General features: G+C 41.8%; 1 protein-coding gene across 1 annotated transcript; it reads left to right on the forward strand.

The window, feature by feature from the left end:
- The first annotated feature begins 740 nt into the window (after window positions 1-740).
- mat2ab (methionine adenosyltransferase 2Ab) lies at window positions 741-5,700 on the forward strand. Its single transcript, XM_076099036.1, has 9 exons — window positions 741-985; window positions 1,692-1,769; window positions 1,867-1,989; window positions 2,089-2,201; window positions 2,308-2,451; window positions 2,542-2,760; window positions 2,847-3,029; window positions 3,159-3,292; window positions 3,924-5,700. The coding sequence occupies exons 1-9, from the start codon at window positions 895-897 to the stop codon at window positions 4,024-4,026; spliced, it is 1,188 nt and encodes a 395-aa protein (XP_075955151.1). The 5' UTR covers window positions 741-894; the 3' UTR covers window positions 4,027-5,700.
- Window positions 5,701-14,211: the final 8,511 nt, after the last annotated feature.

Here is a 14,211-nt window from a genome sequence, read left to right on the forward strand (position 1 = left end):
TTATCTGCTTGTTTATCCAAAGGAGCACATGTTCAGATGTTCTCATGTAAAATAAAATGATTTTATCAGATTAGATACCAGTGTGGGTTTGTAGCAAACTCTAATAATGGTTTCCTGGAAACACGTATTTGTTGATACACAGTTTTATATTACACATGATGAAAAAGAGAAATTACATCGTATGGATGTCCATTTAAAAAAACAAACACCATCTAACATTTTAACTTTTGTTAGGCCTATATAAGCAACAAAGCTTTTAAACTGAATGTTCCTGTATGCACAATGACAGCCAACCAACTCCACTTTCACCTGCTTAAAACACAACAGGACATGGAGTGAGAAGGATAGTGTTGAGCTGCATCAAGTGTCAAGCATCACTCCACATCCTCATATCTATGCAGGAATCATCACAGTCGCATGTATCAAAACTGTGGAAGGAGGGAATACAAGAAGGATGAGTATGGGGGTGTGAAGCATGGTGGTGGAGAAGTTCATAATTCCAATCCAGCCGTTTTAATGTCAGATCCAGCAACTTCGTGATTCAAGACTGGTAGGGTTTATATTTCTCATGTAAAATGACAAATCAACACAGGGTGCAATTAACTCTATTATTACATCACTCACTTCAGTCTGACAGACACACACACACACACACACACGCACACCCTCGATAGGCTCAATGGTATGGTCCACCTCCTCGTGACGTCAGAGCGGCTGACTTCATAGCATATATAGTGGAGCTCTGCGCCATGAGATTCAAGCGTCTACAGACCGAGGTACTGGGACTGTAATTCTGGAGCGGAGGGAGAACGCCGAGACACTGCTTGTAGAAAAGATAGAACGTTAGCTTGAAATTAACGCCGTAACATTTATACACACCAGCCGTTAACGACAATGAACGGGCAGATCAATGGCTTCCATAACTCCCTCATTGACGAGGACTGCTTCTTGTTCACCTCAGAGTCGGTGGGAGAAGGACACCCCGGTAAGACCCTCACCGCCGCTGTTTTGAGTCTGTCTGGTGAAATTAGCTAAATGTGTCCCGACGCACTGTAACGTTATATTCCCACGCTTCACTTTTATTTTGGAAAAAAACTGTAATGTAATTGCATCATTGAAATGTGAACGTTACGGCCTTTGCCGCTATGCAATGTTAGCTAAGCCAGTGTCTAGTGCACGCGCTGCTAGCTAACTTTAAAGCTAATCCTTTCTGAATACGTGATGCGATCGCATGTCAGGTCCACTGACTGCAAACGTACCACTGTTATTGACAACTGTTAACGTTACTTAAATACTCCGTTAATTACTATATAATTATTCGTTATATTTGGTAAGCGTTTTCCTGAACGTGCCGAAACGTCCAGGGCCATTCATATGGCACAGTGACTGCTAGCATGATCGGTTGGCTTTAACAGCGTACGGTAGTATGTTGTTTTTCTCTCTCATGTTTTATAGTCGGCACTCAAAGTTGGTTAAATATTAAGTACTGTATCACGCATTCCTTCCGGTCCCTGGTGGACTTGGCGCCCTTGCCTCCCCACCACATGTGCACATGCTGAAATGGCGACTGTTGAGTCTCTGAGCCACTCCCACTGAGCTCGACCGGTGGCGCTAATGTGCCAACGTTTACATTCGGCCCCGGTTTTGCTGCTGTTGCAGTGTTTAGTTTCATTGTTGTTCTTGTTTTTCAGACAAGATCTGTGATCAGATCAGTGATGCCGTTTTGGATGCCCATCTGAAGCAGGATCCTGATGCCAAAGTTGCATGTGGTATGCAAAAAATGTTGTTTCTTTTGACATTTATGTTTGCTCAAATCAGATGTTTGTATTGACTGTTGTTTTCTTGCAACCTTGTTGCCTCGTGCAGAGACTGTTGCCAAGACTGGGATGATCCTGTTGGCTGGTGAGGTGACTTCAAGGGCCACAGTGGACTATCAGAAAGTTGTTCGAGACACCATCCGCCAAATTGGATACGACGACTCCGCCAAAGGTTTGGCATGTTGTTGTGCTTTGTGTTGACTACTCAGTAGTTGTTGTTTGGTATCCAAGACTGGTGTGTTGATGTGCTTCTGTCTTGTCTCTTGCACAGGCTTTGACTATAAGACCTGTAATGTTCTTGTGGCCTTGGAGCAGCAGTCTCCGGACATTGCTCAGGGAGTTCACATTGACCGTAACGAGGAGGACGTTGGAGCAGGGGACCAGGTCGGTAGTGGCTATCAACATGTTGGTTGGCCATGTGTGTACTGTAGTTGATGGTCTTTAAATGAAACTTATGCTTTTTAAAGAGTGAATGTCTCTTGCTCTGCAGGGCTTGATGTTTGGATATGCCACTGATGAGACTGAGGAGTGTATGCCTCTCACAATCGTCCTTGCCCACAAACTGAATGCTAAGCTGGCTGAGTTGCGTCGCAATGGCACTCTCCCATGGCTCCGGCCAGACTCAAAGACACAGGTAACGTTGTTAGACTTGCTATTAATAACTAGCATAAATTACACTTTTTTAAAATTGGGATTATTGTTTACATGTTCACTTATTTCACAGGTTACTGTCCAGTACCGCCAGGACCGAGGTGCCATGCTTCCAGTGCGTGTGCACACGGTTGTTGTCTCTGTTCAGCATGACGAGGATGTTTGCCTGGAGGAGATGAGAGACACCCTGAAGGAGAAAGTCGTCAAGGCTGTTGTTCCATGCATCTATTTGGACGATGACACAATTTACCACCTGCAGCCCAGCGGCCGATTTGTTATTGGAGGCCCACAGGTAAATGTCGGCGTGTGTGGCTTTCAGAAAAATGTTTAGCCTGCGAGTTACTCGCTCACCTGTGTGACCTCTGCTCTTCATCAAAGGGGGATGCTGGCCTGACTGGGCGTAAAATTATTGTTGACACTTACGGCGGCTGGGGAGCCCACGGCGGCGGTGCCTTCTCTGGGAAGGATTACACAAAGGTGGACCGCTCGGCTGCTTACGCTGCACGCTGGGTGGCGAAGTCTCTGGTGAAGGCGGAGCTCTGCAGGAGAGTGTTGGTCCAGGTGAGTGGTAGAGCCCACGCTTCTTTTTTTAGTGAGAGGGGCTACAAGAGGTTCACACCTGAAGTATTATGTGTTTTTTTTAGTTTTTTTTATTCTTGATATAATACATGTGCTTGTGTGTTGTATTAGGTTGCCTATGCTATTGGAGTTGCCCATCCCCTTTCCATTTCTATCTTCCACTACGGGACCTCCGACAAGAGTGAGAGGGAGCTGCTTGACATTGTAAAGAAGAACTTTGATCTCCGCCCTGGTGTCATTGTCAGGTAATGTTGAACCTCTGAAGCCACCTGTTCTCAAAAAAATAACAGATCCATCCAGTCCTGATGCCTTTGATTTGTCCTTTTATTTATTGCCCTTCCCAGGATATAGTTATTTTAATAGATATTGAAACTCTGCGGAGCAGCACCTTTTTTTTCTTTTCTTTTTTTGCTGCAGCTTGCATTTTGTGGCCTTTGTGATCCAAAGCTTAGCTATTACCTTATTGCTTTCTACGATATGGTATAGTGGTGAAGGTTAGACATGGGGGAATTGGAGAGCAAAAGTCTAATATATTGGGGTAGACGTGTATGATGCCCTTCTGTAATGAAGCCCTATTATAGATAGATGAGCGTCCTTTTTGTAAATTGTAGAGTGTGGTTTCCAGCTGCATTAACCACACTGCTCAGGGACGAGTTTGGTTGTCAGGGTAAGTGTCAAAGCTTCACAAATCCCTCTTAACCAGCTGCTCTAACAAATCGCACGTAAAAAAAAAAAAAAAAAAATGTTTTTATTCTTTTGGTGGCACTCGACAGTCTCAACCGGCTAATGTGAGCGCTTTGTCTGTGTGAGCATGATTGTGTGCATTTGAGGTCGCTGCGTGTGACTGCTGCTAAGTATGTTGATTATGTATTCTAGGGAGCTGGATCTGAAGAAGCCCTTGTATCAGAGGACCGCAGCCTATGGCCACTTTGGCCGAGACTCCTTCCCATGGGAGGTGCCCAAAAAACTCAAACACTAAACATGTTAAGCTTTTCCCCCCCAGGCCTGTTGGTGTATACTACAGAGAAGCCTCCAAGGTTCCGGGGGTGAAATGCCCTTATCTCTCTCATAGTAATGGTATCCTTTAACACATGACTCCCTTTCTCACTCAAACTCCCTCCTTGTCTTCTTGCTATTTTTCTGCTGGTTGCGGTATCGTAGTGGGTCGTAGCAGGCATGGCTCAGAAACTTGATGTTTAAAGAATTGGATGGGTTCCATGAACTCATGCGCCACAGTACTTCATGTTCTCCCACGTCTCGAGGTTCCCCCGATTCTTGCCGCGATGGACCCTGAATAGCTGCATCGAGTTATTCTCCGTTTGGCATTCCACACCCGTCAATATCGGTCGTTTATTCGGCGTGATGGTGATAGCATGTTGGGCTATAAGCTATACCCCTCTTAATTTACTGGTGCTACTGATGGTAGGAGTCTGCGCAACATCTACATTTTTCTCTCTGATCTGGCACCTTAAAACAGTTTAGTGTCTTGCTAAACATTCCTCCTTTTGTCAATCTGGTACAATAATTCCCTGACCCAGTCGGTCTTGTCCTTTTTTGTTAGCTTTACCCCTGCGAGGATGCTAGAATGGCACAATTTAAAATTAAGGGTTGTTGCTATTTTCACACACACAAAAATGCTGTGCATTTCAGACTAATGGGAGAACCAAATCCTAATTATTCAAGCTCTCAGAGGATTATAAATCCTCAGACGCCCCTTACAGACCTTTGCTGTTTTCTGACGTCATACAGAAAAGTCAGAAGCTGCTATGTCACTGCTCTGGTCTGCAGAGGTTTTTGTTATACTTGAAAATAATGGCAAAATTGGATTGTTATGCATTGAAATTAAATTTTTAAATGAGTCATCTTTTTAAATGTAGTTTCACTTGCTTTTTATGGTTCGACGTGACTAACGTGACTTCTACTCTAAGTATATGGATGGCAGGTGTAGCTACAGAGAAACCTGGTCTCCGTCTTTATCCTTAATGGAGTGTTCTTTGCCACAGAGTCTTACTGGCTTGAAGTCAAACCTCAACACTATTTATTTGTTCTCTGAAACTCTGCGTGGATACAGAGAAGCGGATGTTTCAGAAGGCAGCTTTAAACATACTTGGCTAATGAGTCTTGAATTCCTTTTGACTTGATCATGTTTCAGTGTTTGGCTTGAGGCCCCAGAGTGTCGTACAGAAAAGCTTTGGGCCGCCTCAAGCCGAAAGTGTCACTGACTACTGTTAGTAACTATTTTACAACCGTTTTTATCATTTTTTGGACTACAGATCATACTTTTAAGTGGGTTGGTTTTGAAATCCCATTAAATTGACTGGTGCAATTCTTTAGCTCTTACCTATCCTCAATGGAATGGCTACATTTGGTTGGTGTTGTACAGAGAAACCAGCCTTGTTTACGCAGCCATCCCATCTGTGGGATAGGTTAAAGTTTTGGTTTTGTTCCCCTTTACCACTCTGAGGTCACCCCGTTGGCTACCGTAAGTGTAGGAGTGCCTTTTCTATTTCCTCTACTCCCCATTTGCTTTTCTCCCATCCTACCAACATTGCGCTCAACTTCCAGAGGAACAAGTAGCTGATACTGTATTGTGCTTAATGTCTAGACTGGGTAGTTCCTTTGTGCTCTGTAATAAACGACTACTCCTTTCAAATGTCTGTCATTGATGTGTTTTATTATTGTCAGAAAATGTTAATTTTCCAGAGAGAAAACAACGCAACGCAAAACGGTACTTTCTTGAATATTAGCATTTTATTAAGTTTCCCTTTTTGTGTTTATCAGTAATAAGGCTGTTTGGTAGCTGAAATACCATGCATGTTGGATCAATCTTTACATAAATGGCAAATGTCCTGCCCTGTAAATGGCAAACAGTAAGGTTACCCGTCTCACACCTGAGCGCATACTGCAGATAAGACGAATAGCCCACCTGTAATAAAAGCTGCCTCGGCTTGAAATACTTTCTGTGACTATGGTGGTATCTCTTCAAACCTCTTAGACGGTCTATGCTCCCAACATAACACCTTATGTTTAGGCAGAAATTCTGCTTTTTAAATTTGTTATGGTTAATGGACAAAGCTATAAAAGTAGGTGTGTAAATATCAAAGCTTTGAGATGCCTCTAGTTGACGTCATCAGGCAGTAGCTGTGTGTTCCAATACCCAGGCTACCTTACTATTTAGTATGCCAGATAATAGTTTATCCCAATACCTAGAGATTTAAATGACGCGATACCAGGACGTCCTCTACTGCATCCAGTTGCAAGATAATGTATGCAACTTGGAATGCCGTGTCGGTGTCCGTTTTACCTGGCAAGAATTCAATGATCCTATATTGAAGACTGAGGTGATTTGTAAATTGTCCCTACTCTAACGAATGGATTTACATGGACATTAAGCTTTCTATATTGCACCATAAAAGTATTTGTCATGTTTTGTTAAATCGCATACATTACAATGTTTAGTTCTGAATTTAAAAAGAAGGAACTTAATGTCTACTTCCTGCTCGGTGTACTACTCAAACCGAGAAACCGGTTACTGCTGCTGGCTTACAGTTTAGTCTCCCTTTTGAAATGAGGTTTTAGATTTCATTAAAATAAGTGGATAAGTTGGTAAAGCCCTCTAAAGGGGCTCGGCAGCACATCGCTGTGCTTCAGCCCCAAGGTACTTTGCCTAATCTCAAGTGTGTCCCATGAATTATATTGTTCACCAATGTGTTTTTGAGTTGTTGGAACAATTTTAAAACATTAATTTCCATACAAACTGACTTTGAAGTGTAATTTCCTCCAGGATACTGTTACACATAAGATCAAACACTGGAAACTCCCAGTTTTTCTCCACGATGGCATTCATAAAGAATGTTTGTCCGTATTGACATGCAGCTTCTACTCTTGAGAAGCTTTTCTGCTTCGTGAGTCTAAAAGGCGGGGATTTGCCGAAAGCGTGCGCTGCTACTTAGGTGGTGCGACTGTGGCTAAGTGGATAGCAGGGCCGTCTTTCAATCAGAGGGTCAGCGGTTCAATCCCCGGCTCCGGCTCTGCTAGTCGCATGGCGATGTGTCCTTGAGCAAGACACTTAACCCCAAAATTGCTTCCGTAGACATAGAAATGTGATAAACTCTGAATTGTAAGTCGCTTTGGATAAAAGCGTCTGCTAAAATGACTGTAATGTAATGTAAAGGTATGTTAGGTGAAACCTTGACAGTTCTCAAAAAGGATTTGTGTGACAGTAGTTTTGCAATCATCAGCCATCATTGAGGCCTTGGTGTGTCTTGCCGGAGGGGAATAGTTCAGGGTTGTAGGACGGGTAAGATTCCTGCCCTCTTGAGCAGCTGCTTGAACCTATAATTAAAAGGTCGGTATACTTTTAGTGTGATGGGTATACAAGCTCCTGGAGATTAACAGCACAGCCAGTTGGCTTCGTGTTCAAAGAAGGCTTTTCCCGTTGAATTAGTTTTCTCAAATTGTGTTGTGAAAGTTGAGGTTGCTCTCGAGGATGGCTCCCAGGTCTTTTTTGTTGTTTTTCCCCAGTATGAATTGAGCACTGCAATTTAATCTAAGTTACTTAGAATGTGACTGGGACAGACTTTAGGAGTGTTTGCGTTTAAGTGTGTTAGGAGTCCATTTATTGTTGCACCCTTTAGCAACAGCCCTTTTTGATTCAACGTCCCCCTTTTGAGACGAGGCCTAGTCTCTGCTTCCTATAATGAGTCAGCATTTATGCTCTTGATGTGACACCAAATAGCCAGCCTTCAAAACTCGCATTGATTACATGGTTTTATCTTTTTTTTCTGTCCCAGTACAGCTGCATAATTAGATGCCTGATTTTTGAATTTCTCTGATCACATTTTTAAAATGACTTTAAAAAGAAAAAGCTTTAACTGACAAGTTAGATATCTCATCTCACAGAATGGCATGTGGTCAATAAAGAATCATATAATCTGACGTACATGTGGATTTTATAGGCCCGTTGCATACCATGCCAACCTTCAGATGCCAGCAGATATGGTAATAGTTAACTTATTCAAAGGTTCTTGAAAGGTGAATGCCGCTAACAATTAGTAACAGGGATGACTGGACAGGATTCTTGACCATTCAAGACCATTCCTTTTTTGTTAGCTTTACCCCTGCGAGGATGCTAGAATGGCACAATTTAAAATTAAGGGTTGTTGCTGTTTTCACACACAAAAAAATGCTGTGCATTTCAGACTAATGGGAGAACCAAATCCTAATTATTCAAGCTCTCAGAGGATTATAAATCCTCAGACGCCCCTTACAGACCTTTGCTGTTTTCTGACGTCATACAGAAAAGTCAGAAGCTGCTATGTCACTGCTCTGGTCTGCAGAGGTTTTTGTTATACTTGAAAATAATGGCAAAATTGGATTGTTATGCATTGAAATTAAATTTTAAAATGAGTCATCTTTTTAAATGTAGTTTCACTTGCTTTTTATGGTTCGACGTGACTAACGTGACTTCTACTCCTTTAAGTATATGGATGGCAGGTGTAGCTACAGAGAAACCTGGTCTCCGTCTTTATCCTTAATGGAGTGTTCTTTGCCACAGAGTCTTACTGGCTTGAAGTCAAACCTCAACACTATTTATTTGTTCTCTGAAACTCTGCGTGGATACAGAGAAGCGGATGTTTCAGAAGGCAGCTTTAAACATACTTGGCTAATGAGTCTTGAATTCCTTTAAAACAATTTTAAAACATTAATTTCCATACAAATTGACTTTGAAGTTTAATTTCCTCCAGGATACTGTTACACATAAGATCAAACACTGGAAACTCCCAGTTTTTCTCCACGATGGCATTCATAAAGAATGTTTGTCCGTGTTGACATGCAGAAAAGCTTCTACTCTTGAGAAGCTTTTCTGCTTCGTGAGTCTAAAAGGCGGGGATTTGCCGAAAGCGTGCGCTGCTACTTAGGTGGTGCGACTGTGGCTAAGTGGATAGCAGGGCCGTCTTTCAATCAGAGGGTCGGCGGTTCAATCCCCGGCTCCGGCTCTGCTAGTCGCATGGCGATGTGTCCTTGAGCAAGACACTTCACCCCAAAATTGCTTCCGTAGACGTAGAAATGTGATAAACTCTGAATTGTAAGTCGCTTTGGATAAAAGCGTCTGCTAAAATGACTGTAATGTAATGTAAAGGTATGTTAGGTGAAACCTTGACAGTTCTCAAAAAGGATTTGTGTGACAGTAGTTTTGCAATCATCAGCCGGGCCATCATTGAGGCCTTGGTGTGTCTTGCCGGAGGGGAATAGTTCAGGGTTGTAGGACGGGTAAGATTCCTGCCCTCTTGAGCAGCTGCTTGAACCTATATTTAAAAGGTCGGTATACTTTTAGTGTGATGGGTATACAAGCTCCTGGAGATTAACAGCACAGCCAGTTGGCTTCGTGTTCAAAGAAGGCTTTTCCCGTTGAATTAGTTTTCTCAAATTGTGTTGTGAAAGTTGAGGTTGCTCTCGAGGATGGCTCCCAGGTCTTTTTTGTTTTTCCCCAGTATGAATTGAGCACTGCAATTTAATCTAAGTTACTTAGAATGTGACTGGGACAGACTTTAGGAGTGTTTGCGTTTAAGTGTGTTAGGAGTCCATTTATTGTTGCACCCTTTAGCAACAGCCCTTTTTGATTCAACGTCCCCCTTTTGAGACGAGGCCTAGTCTCTGCTTCCTATAATGAGTCAGCATTTATGCTCTTGATGTGACACCAAATAGCCAGCCTTCAAAACTCGCATTGATTACATGGTTTTATCTTTTTTTCTGTCCCAGTACAGCTGCATAATTAGATGCCTGATTTTTGAATTTCTCTGATCACATTTTTAAAATGACTTTAAAAAGAAAAAGCTCTAACTGACAAGTTAGATATCTCATCTCACAGAATGGCATGTGGTCAATAAAGAATCATATAATCTGACGTACATGTGGATTTTATAGGCCCGTTGCATACCATGCCAACCTTCAGATGCCAGCAGATATGGTAATAGCTAACTTATTCAAAGGTTCTTGAAAGGTGAATGCCGCTAACAATTAGGAACAGGGATGACTGGACAGGATTCTTGAGTGACCATTATCTAGATTAATAGAGGAATTCAAATGTGTCAAAGGTGAACCTTCATTAATAACAGAGATTTGACACAACAGGACAGAAATGCATGCTTTGACTCGGTGGCCATTTGCAGTTCACAGTTCTTCATCAAGGACATTTGGACCATTGCCACTTTAATATTGTAACCTATTTTTTAAATTATACTATATTTGACCCATCCCTGTATGACAGGCGCCCGGGGAGCCTGGGGTTCAGTGTATTGCTCAGGTACACTTCGACACGTGACACGTCCCAGTCACGAACCGTTGACCTTGCGGTTACCAGACAACCCTCTTAACCCAGTGAGCCACGGTCGCCCCAATAAGCCCCAATAAGCCCCAATAAGCACAAAGGGCTCTCGGAGGTGTGAGCATACAGTCATGTAACATAATACAAAAAATGTGGACGTGGGAAATACAGCAACTGGCAAAGTGTGACTAAGCAGTTTCTCAAGCTGAAAGGTTTCAAGCAGAGAAAGTGTAAAGCAGAAATGACTTCACACATTCAGCAAACTGCTGGAGTCTCCTCAAACATGTAGTGGTAAAGCATTTTCACCCATCAGCAGCATAGCAGTGTACTTAAATGGGAAGTGTAGACACATACATTTATAAATATTTGGTGCTTGTTGGTAGTTGGTACACTCCATTCATGACAGACACTTTTATACAGCTGGGCAGCATGAACAATGTCAGATGCCAGTGGGCTTTTTGTTATACAATCAACACATTCCTTGACTAAATTGAATATTTACAATAGTTGAAATGGTCCCTAAAAAACTAAATTGACAGATACAATAAACACAAGGTGGTATTCTGTTGTGCATTAGCAGTCCCTTAAAGCCCAGCAGCTAATTTAAAAGAGTGCGACTTGAACTTTAACAACGAACATTTCTCAAATGCATGTGTGGCCTTAAATCTAAATCCTACTAATCTTAAGTAATGTAGAACGGGTCTGGTTTGTTCCTACAGGATTTGAAGCTACATTTGCTTAAGCAGAGTTTAAAGAATGACAGATGGCATTTTGGAAAATATTAGCCAATAGTAATGCACATAAAATGTAAAGAGAGTAAAATGTAGTCTTACTCAGCCGGAAAAACAAGATTATTTAATTGTCACTCAACACAAGGAGATGTCCGCAAGGCAATGCATACAAGGAAGTTGAGCCAGTGAGCTTTTTTTTACTAGAATTAGCTTTACTATGCCACATAAATCCTGCAGCTTTGTAAATCAATGAGCGGCTGATTTTGGGGTATGCACATCTGATCGCAGCCCCATAAGCATTAGTGTTAGTGTTATGGAGACCTGCAAGGTTTAGCTCCCATGGCAACACCAACGACACAGATAGGATGAAACATGCTTACTTTGATTGTATGTTTTATTTTCATACATAAGCTGTCGTGGTCTTGGGTTTATTGTTTAGTCTCCTGTTGTTGAAGTTCACTCCTCATGTGTCATGTTTGATTTTACTTCCTGTTTTTTTTAGTTTTTTTTAGTTTTCCAACATTTTGGATTGTCTGCCCTGATCAGTTTCACCTGTCCCTCATTAGTCCTGCACTGTCTCGCCTCCTGCTCACCTGTCCTCAATTTCCTCGTTAGTCGGTCACTATTCATACACCTTGACACCTGATTTACTTTGTTCTTTGTTGGTGCGATGTTTGGTGTTGGAAGAATTTTTAGTTTGCCTGTATCTGTTAGCTGTATCTGCCTGCCCGTTTGACTCAGTGAGCTTTTTGTGTTCTGCGTTTGGCAGTTGAATTACAAACTCGAAATACATCTATGCAAGCTGGCTTCAGAAATAAGTACATCAGTAAAGTTACAGTATATCAAATATATTCATGCTCAAGTAATGTCATCAAATTCAGACCTGAAGTCCTGTCTGTAGTTTGACCACTGCAGCTGTGCCTTTTCACTACCACGTTTGCTCAGTCAAACGTCTATATTTAACTCTGAATGGTCAGGGGAGGTTATCTTCCACAGCCTTGAATGGGCACGATCATTCAAGAGTGCACCGGTATCCCAGCACTGACGGAGGCAGCTGAAATGCACGGGGGAAGGGGGGTAATAACACTTTGGGAAACTGTTCCTCAAGAGCATTGCACTACACTCACTCTCTGAGGTGACCACGTGCTGACAAGGCATCAAACTTTAACTTGCTGCACCATAAGTCATTTGGGCTGAAAAGTACCTTTTTGTGGCACATACAGGTTAGAAGCAAATTTCTAGTTTATCTTTGTTTCTCCTTAAGAAAACCAGACAGACAATTCTTCCCACAACAAAGAGCTGAGAGGACACCACCTGTGCTCTGCTCACAAAACAAAGCAGTATACGGACACCTAAACACAGCATGGCAGTGAGACCAAGCACCATGCGATTTTACACACAGCCAACACACACGAAGGAGCCCAACAGTGTAGAGAGTAGTCACGGTGTAAAGGGCAGAAGCAGCACTTAGTTGAGGTCAGTGGAGTTTCTTTCAAGGATTGGGTGACAGCTGATACTATATCTGTGCCAGTTTGCTGTTGCTCTACTGTACTTTTGCAGGAACTTTACTACAACCCCATTTCTCACCGAGTTAACGTCGGTGCACTTAAAACTGCTGTTGGTTTAGCAGGCTTTCAATGTAGACCTAAGAGAATGCAAACAATGGTGTCTGAACTGGTTTTTTCACAGCTTGTCTTGCAATTCATAGTGTTTTTTTACCTTGGGTCTAAAGGATTTATACATTCGCTTTTACTGTATTTGACTATTTTTAGTCTAATGCTGAAATTTAGTTAAAATAGTCCTATGCAAAAATTGAATAAATTCCTTCCAACTTGCCCTAATTATAGCAATAGCTTTTTCATTCATACTGCCTTATTGCCTACATGGTTTGACAATGTCAAATATCCAATAAAAAATGAATCATAACCATCTACATGTTAAGTATATTCTGAGTTTCTTAACACTGTATTTGTGATTTGGGTGATTTGGGTGTGTTGAAAAATTACACTGTATAACAATCTTCTGTTACAAAGGTGCATCGGATTACACACTTTGAATCAATCTTCTTCACAGTCATGCAATTGTGTAATTGTGTAATAGTCCTGGAGAGATTCCAAGATTGGATATAGACTGTTATTAAATTACTTTAGACTCAATTTGTCATTGAACCCAGCCCAAACTAAAGTCTGCACAATGTTACGTAACGGCCTTCTTGGAGATTACTTCACCTGGCTGAGTAAGTTTAAAAGCCACTTACAAATACGGTCCAAATCAACGTGTTTATAAACATAGCACAAAAAGTAAGGAAATTTGTGTTTGGTAGATTATTTCTTTGTTGTAACAATGCGTCTTGGCAATAAATCGTATACCGTTGGAAAGCCTTTTTATTTCCCTTTTAAATGGTGCCCCATTTGTAAGGAACATGCATTTAAAAATAATAAGCAGGCTTTCCAACGGTATAAGATTTATTGCCAAGACGCATTGTTACAACAAAGAAATAATCTAATAAACACAAATTTCCTTACTTTTTGTGCTGTTTACATGTTGATCCTATTAAAACCTCCCAAATGTGTGTTAAATGTGTGTTGCACATGATGTCTAAATGGAAAAATGTTTTATGTAAGATCCAACATATTATGCAATATTCACATATTGCCATAACTGCCAGCCTGCCTGCCAGCTACCGTACATGTTCAGTAAATTGCATATTGTCAGGCTTTCAGAACATCCCACTATTGTTTCCTGGGCGAGTATAACTGCATCACCAGTTGTGCGTTATATAACATTGTTATATGAATCTGCACTGAGAGGGGAAGGTGTGAAGGTGTGTGTTGTGATTGGGTGATTTTCAGCCAATTGAGAAGTGGTGAAACTGGAGATAATCTGTCATCATGGGAATGTGTCTCCCTCAGTCACATAACCTCAATAACCTCTCATAACCTCAGTCACATGCTGACAGGAAGATGAAAAGTGAGCTGGAGAAGGGTGTGTAGACAACCTAAAGGGGAGTGTCTCCGTTTCACCAATAGCACAGCAGAGGCCGCTCCTTGACTAGGCTTTGCATAACACTTTGGGGACTTGGCCCGCCATGTGGTCACAGGATGAA

Source organism: Anarhichas minor, unplaced genomic scaffold, assembly GCF_050575085.1.
Source record: "Anarhichas minor isolate MPS153535 unplaced genomic scaffold, ASM5057508v1 ptg000025l, whole genome shotgun sequence".
NCBI classification, from domain to species: Eukaryota; Metazoa; Chordata; class Actinopteri; order Perciformes; family Anarhichadidae; genus Anarhichas; species Anarhichas minor.